This window comes from Lycorma delicatula, chromosome 13 (genome assembly GCF_047948215.1).
Source record: "Lycorma delicatula isolate Av1 chromosome 13, ASM4794821v1, whole genome shotgun sequence".
NCBI lineage: Eukaryota > Metazoa > Arthropoda > Insecta > Hemiptera > Fulgoridae > Lycorma > Lycorma delicatula.
The window spans coordinates 48,055,109-48,073,578 of record NC_134467.1 but is presented as its reverse complement, the minus strand read 5'-3'; the positions used below and the strand labels follow the sequence as shown (position 1 = coordinate 48,073,578).

The 18,470-nt window shown below is 31.4% G+C and overlaps 1 protein-coding gene across 4 annotated transcripts in view; it reads right to left on the bottom strand.

Moving 5' to 3' along the window:
- Positions 1-848: 848 nt before the first annotated feature.
- LOC142333664 (uncharacterized) overlaps positions 849-18,470 on the bottom strand; it is a 109,087-nt gene continuing 91,465 nt past the window's right edge. For 2 of the 4 annotated variants that reach the window (XM_075381063.1, XM_075381066.1), the window contains 3 exons: positions 11,393-11,578; positions 4,334-4,704; positions 849-1,519 (listed from right to left, as the gene is read on the bottom strand). In XM_075381063.1, the coding sequence (XP_075237178.1) occupies positions 11,493-11,578 (86 nt within the window). In that variant the 3' untranslated portion in view covers positions 849-1,519; positions 4,334-4,704; positions 11,393-11,492. The remainder of the gene's footprint in view (positions 1,520-4,333; positions 4,705-11,392; positions 11,579-18,470) is intronic. The other 2 variants (XM_075381064.1, XM_075381065.1) reach the window with 2 other exon arrangements.

Genomic DNA, 18,470 nt, shown 5'->3' with positions numbered 1-18,470 from the left:
TCAGGAATACCGGCGGACATAGAAGGGGTGACGACCCCGTTCCAACAACGGGATCCTTTATTTTTTCAAGAAAGCAAACTACTACGAGTTTAAAGAGTTCTTCAAAAAGATGATTAGAATCTGAAAAAAAGGCCACAAACTTTTCGGATTACTGTGTTACAATATCATCCTAAAACAATTCATCGAGTTCATCACCAAATATAATGTTTATACCAAAAATAACGTTTAGGAGATAGAAGTACTTCAGCACAAATAGGATGGAGCGTGTCATTTTAGACCGATCATTCTTCTGACTACTTACAACGGAACTAATCAAGGAATTCGTCGAGCCGTTAAACAAGCTTAAACACGTCGCGAGTAACTAAACAATTCATTCACCCTATTATTGAAAAAATAAATAATTACATCGGCGATACCAAACATTGCAAATCGTTGGATATTCCCAATAGTTTAAACATCGAGGTGGGCTGCACCTGCGAATCGATACGCAATTTAATTTTACAAATGAGAAGGCTGCTAAGAATATATAGAACACTATACATTAAATGTAATTGTCTGTGTGTTGTGATGAATTATTTGCAAATGCTAACGGGGAACTTGAGCATTTTCTACAACCAGAAGTACCTATCCTAAAATAATTAAATCCAGTGTCATACGTCTGCTGTAACTGAATAAAATGTAATCGTCAAAAATATTTTGCGTATTATAATGTATGCAATTTATAGACTAAGTGCATTTTTGTTAAAATTTAGTTTTCTTATTCCGTTATAAAAAGGAGATGGAAGGTAGAAATGAAAATTGCTGTAAACTTAAAAAATATTTATTGTACTAAAAAATATAAGAAAAACATTTAATAAAAATATATATGCTATATTTAATAAATTTTAAAAATAAAAAATTAATAATTCAATATGTTTTCATCGTTTGAAAAATATATTCCGTAACATTTTAGAAAAAAAAATTTCGAAAAACATTTAAGAAAATATTAAATAATTGGTTACCCTCCAATAATTTTGATATATTTTTGTATTCTCCCCCCGACAATCATACCACGCGTCAATTCCTGGTGTTACAAAATTTATTTGTACAGATTACGCTTATTTTTTAATAAAATAGATAATATGTCATTAAAGATTTCTGTGACAATAAACAGAATACGCTCGACTCATAATCCGTACTAAATGTTTATAATGAGTCGGCGCAAACATACTCATCTACCTTATCTTTTAACTATATACAACTGAAAGAAAAATATATATTTTTCAAACAATGAAAACATATTGAAGGATTAATTTCATTATTGTAATTAAATCTACTAAAAATATTTACTACAAAACTTAATTTACTTTTTATTTACGTTTTATCTAATAACAATAAAAAGTGTTTTAATTCATCATCCGTCTTTATTCTTCCGGTAATTAAATCTTTTACAACTACAATACAAGAAATAATAAACCACTAAGGATGCTGGCCTTCGTAATCTAATATTAAAATAATTAGATTTAAAATTCACATTTAACTGAAAAGAAAAAAACACAAAATTGAAAATAAGTAACGTAAATTATAATTAATCATAACGTACATTTTATACATTAAACTAAGTTCTAAAGGGATACTGACATGCCCCCAGTCTGGGTAGAAGGGTAGGGACAACCAGGAATGAAGTCTTCATCTGTCCGTGCTTGCGCAGGTGGGTGGCGGTGGTGAAAGTGTGGGACTCTTGGGCCTCCCTGCTTTGGCACCCCCTGGGGTTATGCTGTACTTAACTGCAAACCCGGCCTGAGGTGGAGAGGGACAATAAAGTCCCTCTCTAGGAATTTTAGTCGGTAGGGTGTGGCACACATATATAGGTTTAATAACATCTTGCCAAACCCGTGCAAGTCCAACACTCCTCCTCCGTAGTTGGGGGGATGTAAATGGTATTTCTCTGCAACACCAATAATAAATAAAATTAAAAAAAACAGACTAGAACTTCTGTCGGGCAACGACGTGCACCTTTTCATCGAGAAAGGTACACGACGGGGAGTCATCATGATTTCGAACACATACCGTAAGCTAATAACCCCGGTATTACAGAGGAGTAGGACAGCACCCGTCCTACTACACAGATACAATATTTGAATTGCAACAACCTTTATGGAACCCTTGCGCTATGGATGTTTTCGGTAGATGAGCGAAGAAGAAATCGAAAACCTCAACATTCATTCCGTCGAGGATGACTGAGACAAAGGCTAAATCTTGGAGGACGATTTATCGTATCGATCGCATGACCTCCATAAAGATTACCCGCTTGCCCCCGAATGGAAAATCCCAACCGATAAAATGATTTCGCCCGCTGTATGCTACAAAACCGATATCCAATACCGAAACTTTTGACAAGTTTTACAGAAGGAACGTTACGTACATTTCAGAAACCTCAAACTGTGCACACGACTCGGACTGGTTGTAACCAAAATCCATACGGCTATTGAGTTCTTACAATCCCCGTTAATTTCAATATTCAAGTGTGAAAGCTAGAAACAACTTTGAAGAAGACTATTTCAAACCGATGAACAATGAGTACAGTAAATCCCTTGAGAACGTACATAATCGAATGGACTTTAAACTAGTGACTGAGGAACTAAAACTTTACAGCCTGAAGAAAACCAAAATCTTTCTAAATCGAACGATCTACTTTATGTTTTCAGTATTAGACATTAGCAAAACGATTATGTACCGATTTTATTATGATTACATATTGAATAGGTACGGACTTAACATTAAGCTCTTAATGACCGATACCGATAGTCTAATCTACTAAATTCAAACACAAGATGTCTATAAAGATATGCTTGAAGACTTAAGATTCGATATTTTCGCCTATCTCCCTGACCGCCAGTGCTTTAGTTTCTCGATTTCAATATAAACGAGAAGACTGTAGCAAAAGGTGTCGTCCCTAGGACATCTGTTGCGAAAGATCTTAGACATAAACTCTTCAAGCGGTGCCTCTTTAACAATGTCATTACCGCTAACGCTGCACACTGTTAAGAAGCAACAATCATCGAATTCTTACCGTTCATCAGTCAAAAATGGCGCGATGAAAAAAGATACATTTCAGGGAATAAGACCGACATACTTCCGTACTGACATTACTACAGTTTGAAAAGAACAGAGGAGGAGGAGGATGATGACAAAAACCTGATACTGTTTAAGAAACCAAGACTTGAAAGGGTGCCACACAATCACAAACTTTTTAATTAAACAATCATTGTGCCTATTTACATTAATTGTTTTCCCGTGATATAGGATGGTTGTGTACGATGTACGTTGCATTTAAACGAATATATTTATCAATTATATATTATTGTTAAAAAAATTAATTAATTCATTTAAAAAAATGATTTAAATATTTTTTATTCATTGTTAAATTATTTACTTTTGAAATATTTAATTTTGTTCAAAAAACGTTATTTAAATATCTTTATTTATTATTAGAAAAATATTTGTATTTATTCGTAAATAAATTATTTACTTTTAAAAAAAGTAATAACACTTGTACTCACGTTTGTTTAATATCACTATCCATACTAATAGCCATCACACTACTTGAACTTGCAGTCTCCGTATCCTTCCCGTAACAGTTTACTTAACTCTTATATTCTAAACCACCATCGGATGGATATCTTATGATACGTCAGCCTATTGGCTACGTGGGTCCTAAGATGTAAGTCTTTGTAATACATCACCTCTTCACCAAATGTCTCAGAGTGCCAACACGGGACGAGTACTTTTTACTTATAAGCACTGCGTTTAGTCCATTAAGCATCATTTGTATCGCATCCTGTAATTTTACCCTGACTGTAACCAAACCAAAATCCTCCTCCGTCATCACATATATAACCATAAATAACCCGTGAACGGGTGTATTATATATATGCTGGAGAAAATGCAACGACAAAAGAGGATTAAGTATGTGCTCTTTCAGAATGGTAAGCCTTGATAAGGTGGCTAAACTGAGCACGTCGAACAGTATAATATAGTACAAGTTGACTATATCGGTGGAAAGTAACAGGTGAATAAAATTATTAGAATTGCAGTAAAAAGGAAAGTGTACCCTGATAACGCGATCAACCTCATCATCCATATTAAAGAACAGTATATGTATAGAGCACTCTTCATAATATTAATTTAAAAATATTATTTCCTGTTAAAAAAAATTATTATTTATTATCGAAAAAAAAATTGAATAGTAAACGCAATGTAAAGAACAACCTTTATAACAGTTTTATTTAATTTAAAAATATTTTTGATCGTAAAAAAAACCATTTAATATGAATTATAACTTTGCACTTACTTACACCTATGATTCATTGTCAGCCTACTCATCACTGGAACCTGATCCACCGTCGGTAAGATGCCGTGTTGGAATGACACTCATGGTAGAGCGTCTGTCTCCATTGTAGGTTTCAGCTTGGACGCAGGTGCTGCCGATCGATTGTGGATTTTATACACCCATCATATTCATTTACCGGGTACTCTTCTGACACATCAACCATCCTTACCCTACGGAATAGGTTTCAGAGTGCCTGGCCTACGGTGACCTTAGTCCAGTCCAGCGTGTCTGCTCTCTGATTGGCTCGTGGTGCGAGGGAACCATTCGTGGTGCGAGGGACTCCATTCCATTGGCTCGTGGTGGAGGGACTCCATTCGTACTGGAAACTGTAACTGAATAAATATTTTTTGGGTTCTTGAGAGCATAAATATTAAGATCCATCAAAATCTAGAAACCAATATTTCAATCGCAATAATTTACATAATACTATTTAATTTGTAATTATGTAACCAGATTATTTTAAACTTGAATACCGTCACGTGTTCGCGGCTCAATCAGGATATTGAGAGATTGACAATTGAAAATGTTTATATAATTACAATTTATAGGTTTAAAAACACAAGTAAAACAATAGAAATAATAATAATGACAACAGCAATAAAAAACTTAAAATAGTAATTAAAATAATGACAATAACAAATAAACAGATAATGATCGCAGTAATGACAACCACAATAATAATGCTAATAATAATAATAAACAGTGTACAGAACAGAATTTACAGTAATCTTCAGTATTTATTCACAGATAGATAAATAATGAAAAGCAGAATTCACTCGCATTGACAAAAGATATTAGCATGACCGCTAATTTTAACAACTAGTCTTATATTAACAAAAATAGTACAATAGATAAGACAAGTATAAAGTATACAGATAAGATAAGATAACAGATAAGACAAGTACTTCACTAATTGTCTTACAGTAACTCCGTGAAAAACTTCTTGTTTTCGTTTACTGAAATTACTTCTTAGTCATGTTAATCGTGTCAAACGTAAACACCTAGAAATTCTTCACTGACTTACTCACAGAATACTTTCAATGACATCATAACGTCTCACTTATACCGATTTCGCAGAACTAATCTCAACTGGTCTTCCCTGGAGTATTTATACTCCTATGTTCTTTACCTGCCGGACCAAACCCCCAGATGAGCGTGAGAATGATCGACCGAGCCCTTTCGTTCCCACGCATTCCTAACCTGGGTTCAGTAACTCTTCTCATGCAAGAACAATCTGTTTAGTGTCAGTAGGTAGTTACAAATGACGATTGTTAAATGGAACTGTTACCTTTATTAAAAGGGTTTCTTTTAGCCCCTTTCTGGATTCCTCCCGTTATTAATTTTCTACTACTTTCTTCTTAATTGGCAGGAATTCGTTATTCAGATCCACTATACCGGTCTTGTTACAATATCTTTAATGTTAAGACATTTTATGAACCACTTTTCTGAAATTTAAAAGTATTTCTTTTGTAGTCCAATCTATGTTATCTATTTTTTTCTCTCCGTTTTTATATAGATTTGAAGAGTTCCCCGGCAATATAACTCATCCTACATAATTTTCTTAGAATTAGTGAAAATGAGACAGTGAGAGGAAGAGAGATGAAAATCTGAATAACTGCACAATTTAAAAATATATTAGTTATAAAAAATAAAATTGTATTTTTTTTTAATGCTGAGGTATGCAGTGCTGATTTAAGGCTAGAATCAAATAGCAAAGAGACAATTTTAATTATGTGCACGGTCATACATTCATTCCTTGATGTCCCGCTTGACAGCATCATAATGAAAAACAGCAATTTCTGAACAAAAAGCCTTCTGTGCTTTGCAATTTTCTAAATCTGGATCTGAAGTTAGAGTTCAATGTGCATTCTGTAGAATGTTTAATCGGGATCCTACTAGTGACAGTAACATTTTTAAGTGGCATAATCAGTTTTAAGCTACTGGATATCTGTGTAAAGGTACAGGATGGCTGAGAAAGGAGGAAGAAAATGTAGAAAGTCTTTCCTGCATGGTCCTAAAAAATTTGTTAAGAAGCCCGGCTGTGAACCAGCGACGTCTGTGTGGAAAGTTCTACGTAAAGATTCCCACCAACAGTTACAAGCTTTGAAGGCTACTAACTACTGTGCATGGCAACTTTGCGATCAAAATCTTGAAGCACAAAGATGATGACTTTGATCATATTTAGTAATGAGTCAACATTTCACCTTAATGAAAAAGAAAAAACACACGCTGTCCAAGTCTGGGGTTCAAAAATCACAATGAATTCTTACAATGCGAAAACAGCTCTCCAAAATTAAATATTCCCTGTGTGATACCCTGATGGCAAATTTACAGGTTATTCTCGCATAGGAGTAGCTTATTTGAATATGCCGCACACATGGCTCTTTCCTCAAATGCAAGATCAACCAGAGAATTTTATTCAACAAGATCGCTAGCGTAACTTTGTACAGGATTGGTTGAATGATGTTTTCCCTAACCGCTGGATTAATCGGCATGGATCCAATGACAGCTTATGTGCGGTGGACTCCAATTTCATTGATCTGATGTTTTTCTTTGGAGTTTTACAAAGTATTTTATATACGTGCTTCTGCTAGCTACTGATCTAGCCGATTTGTTGCATAGAATTGAAGCAGCTATCCCTTTTAAGATATGTTCACTGGATGTGTTTCCCAAAGTGAAAAATGCTCAGATTAAACTCTAGAAGGGAAAAAACTGTAAGAGTTACGCTTTCATTCTACTTTTTATTCGTAAGTTACAGTTAAGAGATATTAAGTAGTTTTAAAATCCTAATAATTTTTGTATACACTCTGTATTACACTTTTCACACACACACACACACACCTGCTCAAAAATTAATATTTAGAACAAACATGTACTTCTTAAATAAAAATGCAAACAAATACACCACAGCTAAACGTTATCTAGTTGCTGCACGTTTTATTTTATTTTAGATAACCTCTGTAATAGCTCAGAAGAAACAATGAATGGCATGGATGAAGTCCTACATGAAAATAAACAATAACAAAAAGAAAGTAATGAAATGTAGTAGAAATAATGTAGACGGACTACTGAATGTGAAAATAGGAAGAGAAAAGATTATGGAGGTAGAAGAATTTTGTTATTTGGAAAGTAGAATTACTAAAGATGGACGAAGCAGGAGCGATATAAAATGCCGAATAGCACAAGCTAAACGAGCCTTCAGTAAGAAATATAATTTGTTTACATCAAAAATTAATTTAAATCACAGGAAAAGAATTTTTGAAAGTGTATGTTTGGAGTGTCGCTTTATATGGAAGTGAAACTTGGACGATCGGAGTATCTGAGAAGAAAAGATTAGAAGCTTTTGAAATGCGGTGCTATAGGAGAATGTTAAAAATCAGACGGGTGGATAAAGTGACAAATGAAGAGGTATTGCGGCAAATAGATGAAGAAAGAAGCATTTGGAAAAATATAGTTAAAAGAAGAGACAGACAGGATATTAAGGCATCCTGGAATAGTCACTTTAATATTGCAGGGAAAGGTAGAAGGAAAAAATTGTGTAGGCAGGCAACGTTTGGAATATGTAAAACAAATTGTTGGGGATGTAGGATGTAGAGGGTATACCGAAATGAGACGACTAGCACTAGATAGGGAATCTTGGAGAGCTGCATCAAACCAGTCAAATGACTGAAGACAAAAAAAAAAAAAAAAAAAAATATTGATTTATTTATAATTATTAACCTGTGATTGTAAAAAAAATGTACTATAAATAATAATTCAATAATAAAAATGAAAAAAAATTGAAGTTATTAATAAAATAAAATTTTATTTACTTTCCATTTAAAAACTTTTTTTAAATGTATATGTAATTTAATAGACATACAAGGAAGTCATATGATGCCCAAATCAGATTTTTTTTTTTTTACTGTGCCTTGCATATTTCAAAGTAAAGCATTAATCATTATCATTGATATACAACTGTAAACAATAACTTGCTTCATTAAAACCAATTCTGTCATTTTAAAATAAAGAATAATAAAAATAAAGAAAACAAATTCTCTCATTAAATATAAAGAAAGATTCTCATCAATCTTCTGTTCCGATTTATATGACCAGTTGTTTTAGAATTCGGTTTTCAGGCGTTCTTAATACTTGGAAAAATGGGAAATCCTTCGTTTTTTCATCGTACTGAGAGTCGGGTCGACTTGTTAGTAGACCGTTTCATTTGTGGCAACTCGCCAGACTCCATCCTTTTGATAACTTTTATTTAAAGAAGTTCTAATAATTCGCCTTTTTGTTTTAAGTAAGTTTTGTTTTACTTTTATTATTAATCTGAAAGATAGTGTTACAAGCCTAAAGCATCACCGGAAGAACAACTGTGTTATAATGGAGAATTTGGGATTTTATCGACAGACATTTTTTATTGTATGTTTGCCAAGTCAGACTTTGTGCTCGTTTAAACTTAGTTGAAATTTTATAAATGAATTCAAAAATATTTCATTGTCTTATCGTATTTTTAGATTTTTATTAAATTTCTTTGTTTCTTTTTTGTTATTTATAGAATATGCATAACCGTCAACAATCCTCTTCCGCTATATGCCATTCCGGTTGTATTTGTAAAAGAGGTTACGTTTTGGATTCGATAACAAAAGAATGCGTTCTTCCTAAAGAATGCTCTTGTCATCACGGTGGTAAAAGTTACAGTAACGGAGAAAAAATACAAGAATCTTGTAATACATGGTATGTCATTAATTAATATTACTTGTGTCATCCAGAAAGTAAAAACCGTTTTTGTTTTATGACAAATTTATTGTATTTATTTTAACTTTAATACGAGGGTAAGTCAATTATTATCCACAATGTAGTTATAAATTGTATTGCAATTCAAATAGGAAACTTACATTTCAACATAGTCCCCTTGCATTTCAACGCACTTGGTCCACCATCGTCGCACAAGCTTGTTGACGCCCTCATAAAAGAAGGTTTTCGGTCGAGCTGCGAGCCAGGAATGCCCCGCGTCTTTCGTCGTTTCGTCCGTAAATCGACTGCCCGTTAATGCCTCTTTGAGTGGACCAAACAAGCGGGAGTCAGAAGGGGTAGAACAAACATGTACTTCTTAAATAAAAATGCAAACAAATACACCACAGCTAAACGTTATCTAGTTGCTGCACGTTTTATTTTATTTTAGATAACCTCTGTAATAGCTCAGAAGAAACAATGAATGGCATGGATGAAGTCCTACATGAAAATAAACAATAACAAAAAGAAAGTAATGAAATGTAGTAGAAATAATGTAGACGGACTACTGAATGTGAAAATAGGAAGAGAAAAGATTATGGAGGTAGAAGAATTTTGTTATTTGGAAAGTAGAATTACTAAATTTGGACGAAGCATGAGCGATATAAAATGCTGAATAGCACAAGCGAAATGAGACCTGTCAAAAATATAAATTGTTTACATAAAAAATTAATTTAAACATCAGGAAAATATTTTTGAACGTATACGATTGGAGCGTCGCTTTTTATGGAAGAGAAACTTAGATGATCAGAGTACCCGAGAAGAAAAGATTGGAAGCTTTTCTTCCAATCTGAAATGCGGTGCTATAGAAGAATGTTAAAAATCAAATGGGTGGATAAAGCAACAAATGAAGCGGCAAATCAATGAAGAAAGAAGCGTTTGAAAAAATATAGAGACAGACTTATAGGCCACATATTAAGGGAAGAAATGAAGAATAAAAAAGTGAGGAAATGAAGTCTGATTCGAACCGATGTGCCTTCCCCTTGTAAGATCCAAATATTTCATTAATTAAAATTTTATTTGGTTATAACTTTGGAGCCGATGAAAATAAGTACATATGACATATCATTGAAATGCTCTCAATACTTATTACTGCAGTTAAGAAAAAGACCAAAATCCAAATTTTTTTGGGTTTTGGACTTTTTTGGTCAAAAAATTCAGAGAAGTGCACAAGTAGATGTTACAACAGTCATAAATCCAAAATTTCAACATCCCATGGCTAATTGTTTTTGAGTTATTTGAGATACATACGCACATAATAACAAAATTAGTCAAAATGAACATTTCTGTTGAAATTTGAAAACTGAAATTTATTTGTGATCATAATACTTACTTTACTTCGTACAAGAAAGTAAAAATAAGAAGAGAAAATATTATGGCGGTACAAGAAATATATTTTTTGGGAAGTTAAATCACTAAATGGATGAGGCAGGAGCGATATAAAGTGCCGAATACCACAGGCGAAATGAGGTTTCAGTCAGAAATATAATTTGCTTACATAAAAAATTAATTTAAACATCAGAAAACCATTTTTGAAAGTATATGTTCGAAGCGTAGCTTCATATCGAAGTGAAATTTGGACTATTGGAGTACCAGAGAAGAAAATATTAGAAGTTTTTGAAATGCGATGCTATAGGAAAATGTTAAAAATCAGATGGGTGGATAAAGTGACAAATGAAGAGGTACTATGGCAAATAGATGAAGAAAGAAGCATTTGGTAAAATATAGTTAAAAGAAGAGATAGACTTATAGGCCATATATTAAGGCATCCAGGAATAGTTGATTTGATATTGGAGGGACAGGTAGATTGGAAAAATTGTACAGACAGACAACATTTGGAATATGTAAAACTAAGTTTTGGGGATCTAGGATGTAGGGATACACTGAAATCAAACGACTGGCACTATTTTGGGAGTCTTAGAGAGCTGTATCAGACCAGTCAAACGAATGAAGACAAAAAACAAAACCTCTGTAAAGGCAAACGATATAAAATCTTTAAAAAAGATTGCAATATATTATTTAAACAACCTTTCTTTTTTCAGTTATCTGCAAGTAAATCCTACCCAGTTCTCTGTCTAGCACCACTGTTTGAATCATGGCTTTATATAGTTAATATACTGCTTTTACTTATAGCAATTGAACAATAATTTCATAAGATGAGCTAATACTAAACTGGTTTATAATTTAACAAGTATTTTCATAAGTTCACAATTTAAAATACATAGTTCAAAAACCACAACTTACCTATTATTGAATTGTAGGGTTTAGTACCCATCGGTACTAACTTTGACAAGATTTTGTGTACAATGACTTAAAAATATCAAAGCAGGTATTTCAAGACTACCTAGAAAAAATTTTTAACCACAGCATCTTGGGGGCTCCCGATGAGATAAACAAAGCAGAGTGAATGGCTGTTTGGAGGAAACGAATCTGGAACAAGACATATTTTTTAGTGCCAAATTGAGGAATTATCTACCATTATCAAGAAACTTAATTACATCAACAAAAAATTAGAAACTATAGTGTTCTTACCTACGTAAAGTTTCACATACTTTACACTTAAACTTCACTTATTCTTTACTTATCACTTTACACTTAAACTTCATTTATTCAGAAGTTAATGTTTACATGCAAACCATTTACTGGTTAAAATTACCACAATTTGGTAAACTGAAACACCATTTTAAGGTCACCTCATTGAATTTAAATTCAAAATTAAATATCCCTCCACAGTGCCAGGATACATATCATCGCTACAATTTTCAAGTATAAATTTTGAAACATCTACCGTACAGCTGGCCATTGAAGAAGATTTATTTCCAAACATTCATGTCTCATCAGATGGATTAATGATAATGACAATTTTTAACATCTGATTTTCAAAGTCAAAGGTTCTGATATTCAAGTCCTAGTAAAGGTAAATTACTCTTATATAGAATACTAGACCAATGTACCAATGTACTTTGGTGGTTGGGATTCACTTAAATAAACTACTCAGGAAACAGTCAGCCTGATCGCATGATCCTGTATAAGACTACACCTGACTTACACATTATATATATCATTCTAATATGATTGTGCCGTAGGGTTGCTCATTGTTCACAAGTTGTACAGATTGCAACATACACATTAGTAATAGACAATCAAAAAGTGTCTCAAACATTTTCAAAAATTATTAAATAATGAAACAAATTGTAGTATAATAATATATTTCAATTTGAAAATAACTGGAGGTTTGTATTAAATAATAACAAATTATCATAAATTTTATTAACGTTATTATGTTTTATTAAACTAAATTTCCGAGTAAAAGATTTCTGATTACAAAAACAATTTTGAATTTTCTCTTTATTGTGGATATTCTAACTTAAAAACTCAAATAACATAAGAGATGTTTGACAAAAATTACAAACAATTTTTCCAAGATATTAATGTCTACATATAGATCAAGATATAGATATTAATATCAACATAAATTTTAGTTAAATTGGAACATACAAACACAATAGGCAAATAAAAACTGCATAGCATCTCCTTACGGCTGAAATATCTCATTCACCTTGTTAATACTCTCAAATAAATTATCTATTTATTCATTAGCCGATATAAATTATTTATTAGAGTAAATTAAAACTTATGCTAACACATTTATGTTTTTTACATGAAATTTAAAGGAGAAGAGTTTTAAACTATTGTTACAAAATGACAACAAAAACACATTAATCTGGTATTATCTACATGTAAAAGATGAATAATAGCTTTATATTCATAAATAATTGCAAAACGAAAATGAAATATTTTTTTGTTGATTTTCATAAAATTTATTTAAAAAATGACAGGTGTTTTAGGTAGAGATGTAAAATACAAAAACTAATTAAAATAACTCTACAAAATTATCAAATAAAAAAAAATCACTCATCTTTTCACAGACTAAATTGATTTACTTAATAGTAAACAGATTTTTGCATTTTTAAAGATTTGGTACAGATTTTAACATTTATATTATTTCTGCATAATTTTTGGGGACTTGTTTTTCGTCTCCTACAATTTCTTTGTAGAAATACTGTTTCTCATAAAATTGCTTTTGTTACAGTTTCCGCTAATTTGATTATTTTTAGTGACAATTTTTTTTCAAACTGCGTACCACCTAAAGTGCACAAGTGCCCTTTTTCTGTACAATTGATTTATTTAATTTCCAGAACAAAAACAAACAAACATTTTGTACTTTCAACCGATTTAAGTACATACTTTATCAGAATACATTACTTTAAAACGGAGATTAATATAAAGGAATAATCTATCATTCATAGTATATAATAAAAACACGATGATTATTCAGAATTCTTTAATTACAACAGAAAATAAAAACACGATTTAGTAACAAAATAAGTAGAAAGAAAAACAGGATGCATCACTGACAAAAATACACCTTTCCTTCGGTTAATTTATAATAAACATAGAACAGATAACTGAGATTGTAAGATGTAGGATTATGTTAAAACGTGACACGTCACAGAAAGGAATACAAAATAGCATTAAACCGTTAAAATTACGGATGACTTCACGTACTTAAATTAGCTTCGTAATAAGGTAAATTTCTATTACACGTTATAAAGCGCTATAATGTACTATGTTATTTGAACACAGTTTCCTGAAAAAAGGAAACGCTATTGACTTTTCGTATAAAAGTAATATTTTTTATATGTAAACAAATACGTTAACAAAGTTCATAAAAAGTGAAAAATAAGACGTACTACTAAGCAGCAAATCCTTACAAATTATCGCTAAACAATCACAAATTAAAACTTATGGTTATATTTCGCAAAAAAACACTTAAATGAAAAATAACTGAAACTGTAAGAAACGGTCCTAATTCAACAAAATGCAACATAACCAAAAACTACATACACGAGTAAAAAGGCGGCACCATTCGTAAAACCTTGGAACTAAAGAAAGCACGTAAATGTACATACATAAGAAAAAAATCCCGAGAATGTAATACGTTAATTTAACCACTGTCTTGGCGTTTACAACTCCACGGATTCAGATTTATTAGACAAGTGGAATGAAGGTTTTCTAGATTTAGTAACTCTTTGTTAAATTGCAAACATCCAGACTATTAAAATCATGTTTTCTTTTCTGTTGATGCGTAATTTAGTAAAATATTTATAATCGTATCATGATATGCAACCGAATACTGATCGGGATAAGTTACTTATTTACATACTACTCACAAATACAGAGGGAAAAGTATTCATTAAAAAATTATAATACAGTTCAAATGAAAAATATTACAAAACATAAACATTCTGATTTTAATAGACTATTATTACGCAGAGTATTTACGAAAAAGCGATACGAATTTTTTAAAAATTGTATTGAGATATCTAATAATCCAAAAAATTCAAAAATGCTACCCTGTAAAGTTAAAAATTTCCGGAAGGCTGAGCTGGGATAGGGTTTGAAAAAGGGGGTTTAGAAGCAAATATAAAAAAAACTACCGTTGGCTATTTCAATTCGCAACAATTTCCCGATCGAACTGTTATTATAATGAAGCAAAAAATAAAATTTGGACTGTTCTATAAATTTCAGTCACTTACACTATGAAAAATATTTTATTCTGCGACGGAAAATTCACTCTTGAAAAATACTCTGGTTTACAATTACAATCTAAATAAACAATACGACTAAATTAGTAACTAAATAACACAGAGTGTAAGAAATCTAGTTTAAAACGAATCAAGATGTATTTTCAATTTCAGTGGTGTACGACTGATATAAGTTGCTTTAGTAATATAGATTTTAACCTACCGAACGCGTCTTCCAAATCAGCTAATTTTGAAGTCGAGACTTCTAAGGTTCAAATCCTGGTAAATGCAGTTTGAATAAAATGCGATAAATTAATCCTGGTAAATGCGGATTTGAATACTAGATCGTGGATACCGGTGTTACTTGATGGTCGGGTTTCAATTAACCACACATCTCATCTCAGAAATGGTCCAACCTAAGTTGTACCATTTGTAAGTGAAATGTAGCGTTGTACAGTTTAGACTGTACAACATTTACACTACATAGACTGTACATTACATTTCACTTACACTCATACATATCATCCTCTGAACGGTAATTATCGGAGGCTAGCAGGAAAAAGAAAAGTAGGTAACCTACCAAAACAAAAGCGCGTTTTTTTCCCATGAGTACTTGGTCACTCTCGATTCTCCATCCACTTTAATAACATTTTCAGCTGCTTTCTCGAATATTCTTCGCTGCAACTGTCAATCAGCTGTAAAATTTATCTGCAATTACGCAGTAAATTATCTTCATATCATATGTATAGAAATAATTTTGAAATTTCAGGTTTTTACTACTTACCTAAAACTGTAGAAAATATAACCAGTAAAAAAAAAACGAGAATATGATATAGGTTAACGATTATTTTATTCTTCGATTTTAACCAAGATATAAAAAAAGAAATCGGTGATCCATTTATTTCATGGCGTTATACACATGATTAAAACAAAAAATCGACATTTTAAACTACGAAGCAGTTGGTGTATTGATAAGTTTGCAAGATCGAACTTAAACATTACGTTTTCTACTTGCCACAAACAGATTATAAAATATAATGACGTAGAAGTTAAATGTAAAAAAAAAACTTAGGTAAATAAAACAAAATTGCGTTTATATTTCACAAAAACATTACATTTCAGCAAAATTCTTGATTGGGAAAAATTTGCTTGTAATTTTATTTTATTTTTTAATATAATTTAAAAAAAAAATCTTTCTATAAACGCAAAACTGTTGCACTACAAATTTACCTAATAAGGAATTAAGACAGCAAATCTGACTAAAATCTCAAAATTGAAAGAAAAATACAAAGTAGAATCTACAATCCTAGAAAAACAAAAGAAGAGTGGCTAAAATCAAATAAGGAAATTTATAAAACTAAATAAATCTGGATATTGCCATAAGAAAATGTTTAAAATTCATTGGATACATGGTCCAAATTAATCCAAAAAAACTAATTAAGAAATTAAAAAAAAAAACTTTAGAAACTGTGATAAAAAATGAGCACTGTTTGGATAGAATGAAGTTTAGCGAAGAAATAACTTCAATAAAAATATAACTACACCCTAAAATAAAATAACTTTTAACTTGATGTAAAACATAAATGCTGGCAGTTATACAACAAAAAAACTTTTTGTTTTAAATCCAACATATATTTATTTTGATGTTTGGTGCAACAGTAATTACAAACTTAATTTTAGCCATCCCCTATGCAGAAGAAATAATTGTCAATTCTTTGCATTCCAGTTTATTCTCCCATTTATTTAAACATAAATCATAATAATAAGCTTGATATTTTTTGACGAAACAAGATCAAAACCCAATCATATAAAAAATATAAAAACAATAATTTTGTGATAGTTGAAGAAAGAAGAAAAACATGCTCATTCCAAGAAAATAAAAGTTAACATGTAAAAGAAATAATTTTGACATGATGATACAAGTGGGATGGTTAAATATATCTTTTTAACAAAGTATGGCTAAAAATAATTGTTTTTACCTGTCAACCAGGCGGATGACCTTTTTTAATATTTAAAAAATTTATTATAATAAAAAATAAATAGCTTTTACTACAGCAACCCCATACAGGCAACTTATTAAGTCTATATCCAGTAATTGATTATTTTAATTATTTTGTACCTTAACAGTAAGAACAGGAGTATCAGGTACCAACTCCTACAATTCGACATAAGAGACTACTGCAATTTGACACCTCACAATTTATAGTTCATTCTGGAGAATTATTAAAAATACAGTCTTTTCTTTAAGTTCAAAACCATCTCGACCTGTTATTTCATTTTTTTTGAACTTCAATTGATTTTATAAGTTGGGGCAAAAAAAAGAAAAGATGTTTAATTTGGCAGTTAAATTCTACCAAGGGAAAAAATTAATCGCTTTCAGCAGTTTAACTGTATTAATTTAGTAAGTAGAAAAGTACTTTCAGCACTTCCAACATGCAATTAAAAAAATCTTCTTTTATTAGTAATTGGAGAAATTGACTTTTTAGCCCGCCTGTTATAATAACACAAAATTTTAATCCTGAAATTTACAGCCTAAAAAGATAACTAAAGAAGCATTAAACCTGCTGAAATTGAATAAACAGACCTATCTTAGTAACTGAAGCCACAGAATTGTATATTTTATTATATTTTACGATTAAGCATGTTATATTTTAGTCGTGCATCAAAAATCTTAACTAGAATTCTATACAGAAGAATTGAGAGGAGAGTGGAAGAAGTGTTAGGAGAAGACCGATTTGGTTTCAGGAAAAGTATAGGGACAAGGGAAGCAATTTTAGGCCTCAGATTAATAGTAGAAGGAAGATTAAAGAAAAACAAACTGACATAATACTTGGCATTTATGAACACTGGAATAAAATGTTCAACATTTAAAAAAAATTAGGGTTCAAGTACAGAGATAGAAGAACAACTGTTAACATTTACAGGAACCAAACAGCAACAGTAACAACTGAAGAACATAAGAAAGAAGCCATAATAAGAAAGGGAGTCCGACAAGGATGTTTCCTATCCCCGTTACGTTTTAATCTTTATACAGAACTAGCGGTTAATGATGTTAAAGAACAATTTAGATCCGGAGTAACAGTACAAGATGAAAAGATAAAGATGCTACGATTTGCTGATGATATAGTAATTCTAGCCGAGAGTAAAAAGGATTTAGAAGAAACAATGAATGGCAAGGATAAAGTCCTACGCAAGAACTACCGCATGAAAATAAACAAGAACAAAACAAAAGTAATGAAATGTAGTAGAAATAACGAAGATGGACCACTGAATGTGAAAATAGGAGAAATGATTATGGACGTAGAAGAATTTTGTTATTTGGGAAGCAGAATTACTAAAGATAAATGAAGCAGAAGCGATATAAAATACCGAATACCACAGGCGAAATGAGCTTTCAGACAGAAATATAATTTGTTTACATCAAATATTAATTTAAATGTCAGGAAAAGATTTTTGAAAGTATATGTTTGGAGCTTCACTTTTTAGGTAAGTGAAACTTGGATGATCGGAATACCTAAGAAGAAAAGATTTTGAAATGCGGTACTATAGCAGAATGTTAAAAATCAGACGAGTGGATAAAATGACAAATGAAGTGGTGTTGCGGAAAGTCGATGAAGAAAGAAGCGTTTGGAAAAATATAATTAAAAGAAGAGACAGACTTATAGGCTACATATTAAGGCATCCTGGAATAGTCGCTTTAATATTGGAAGGACAGGTAGAAGGACAAAATTGTG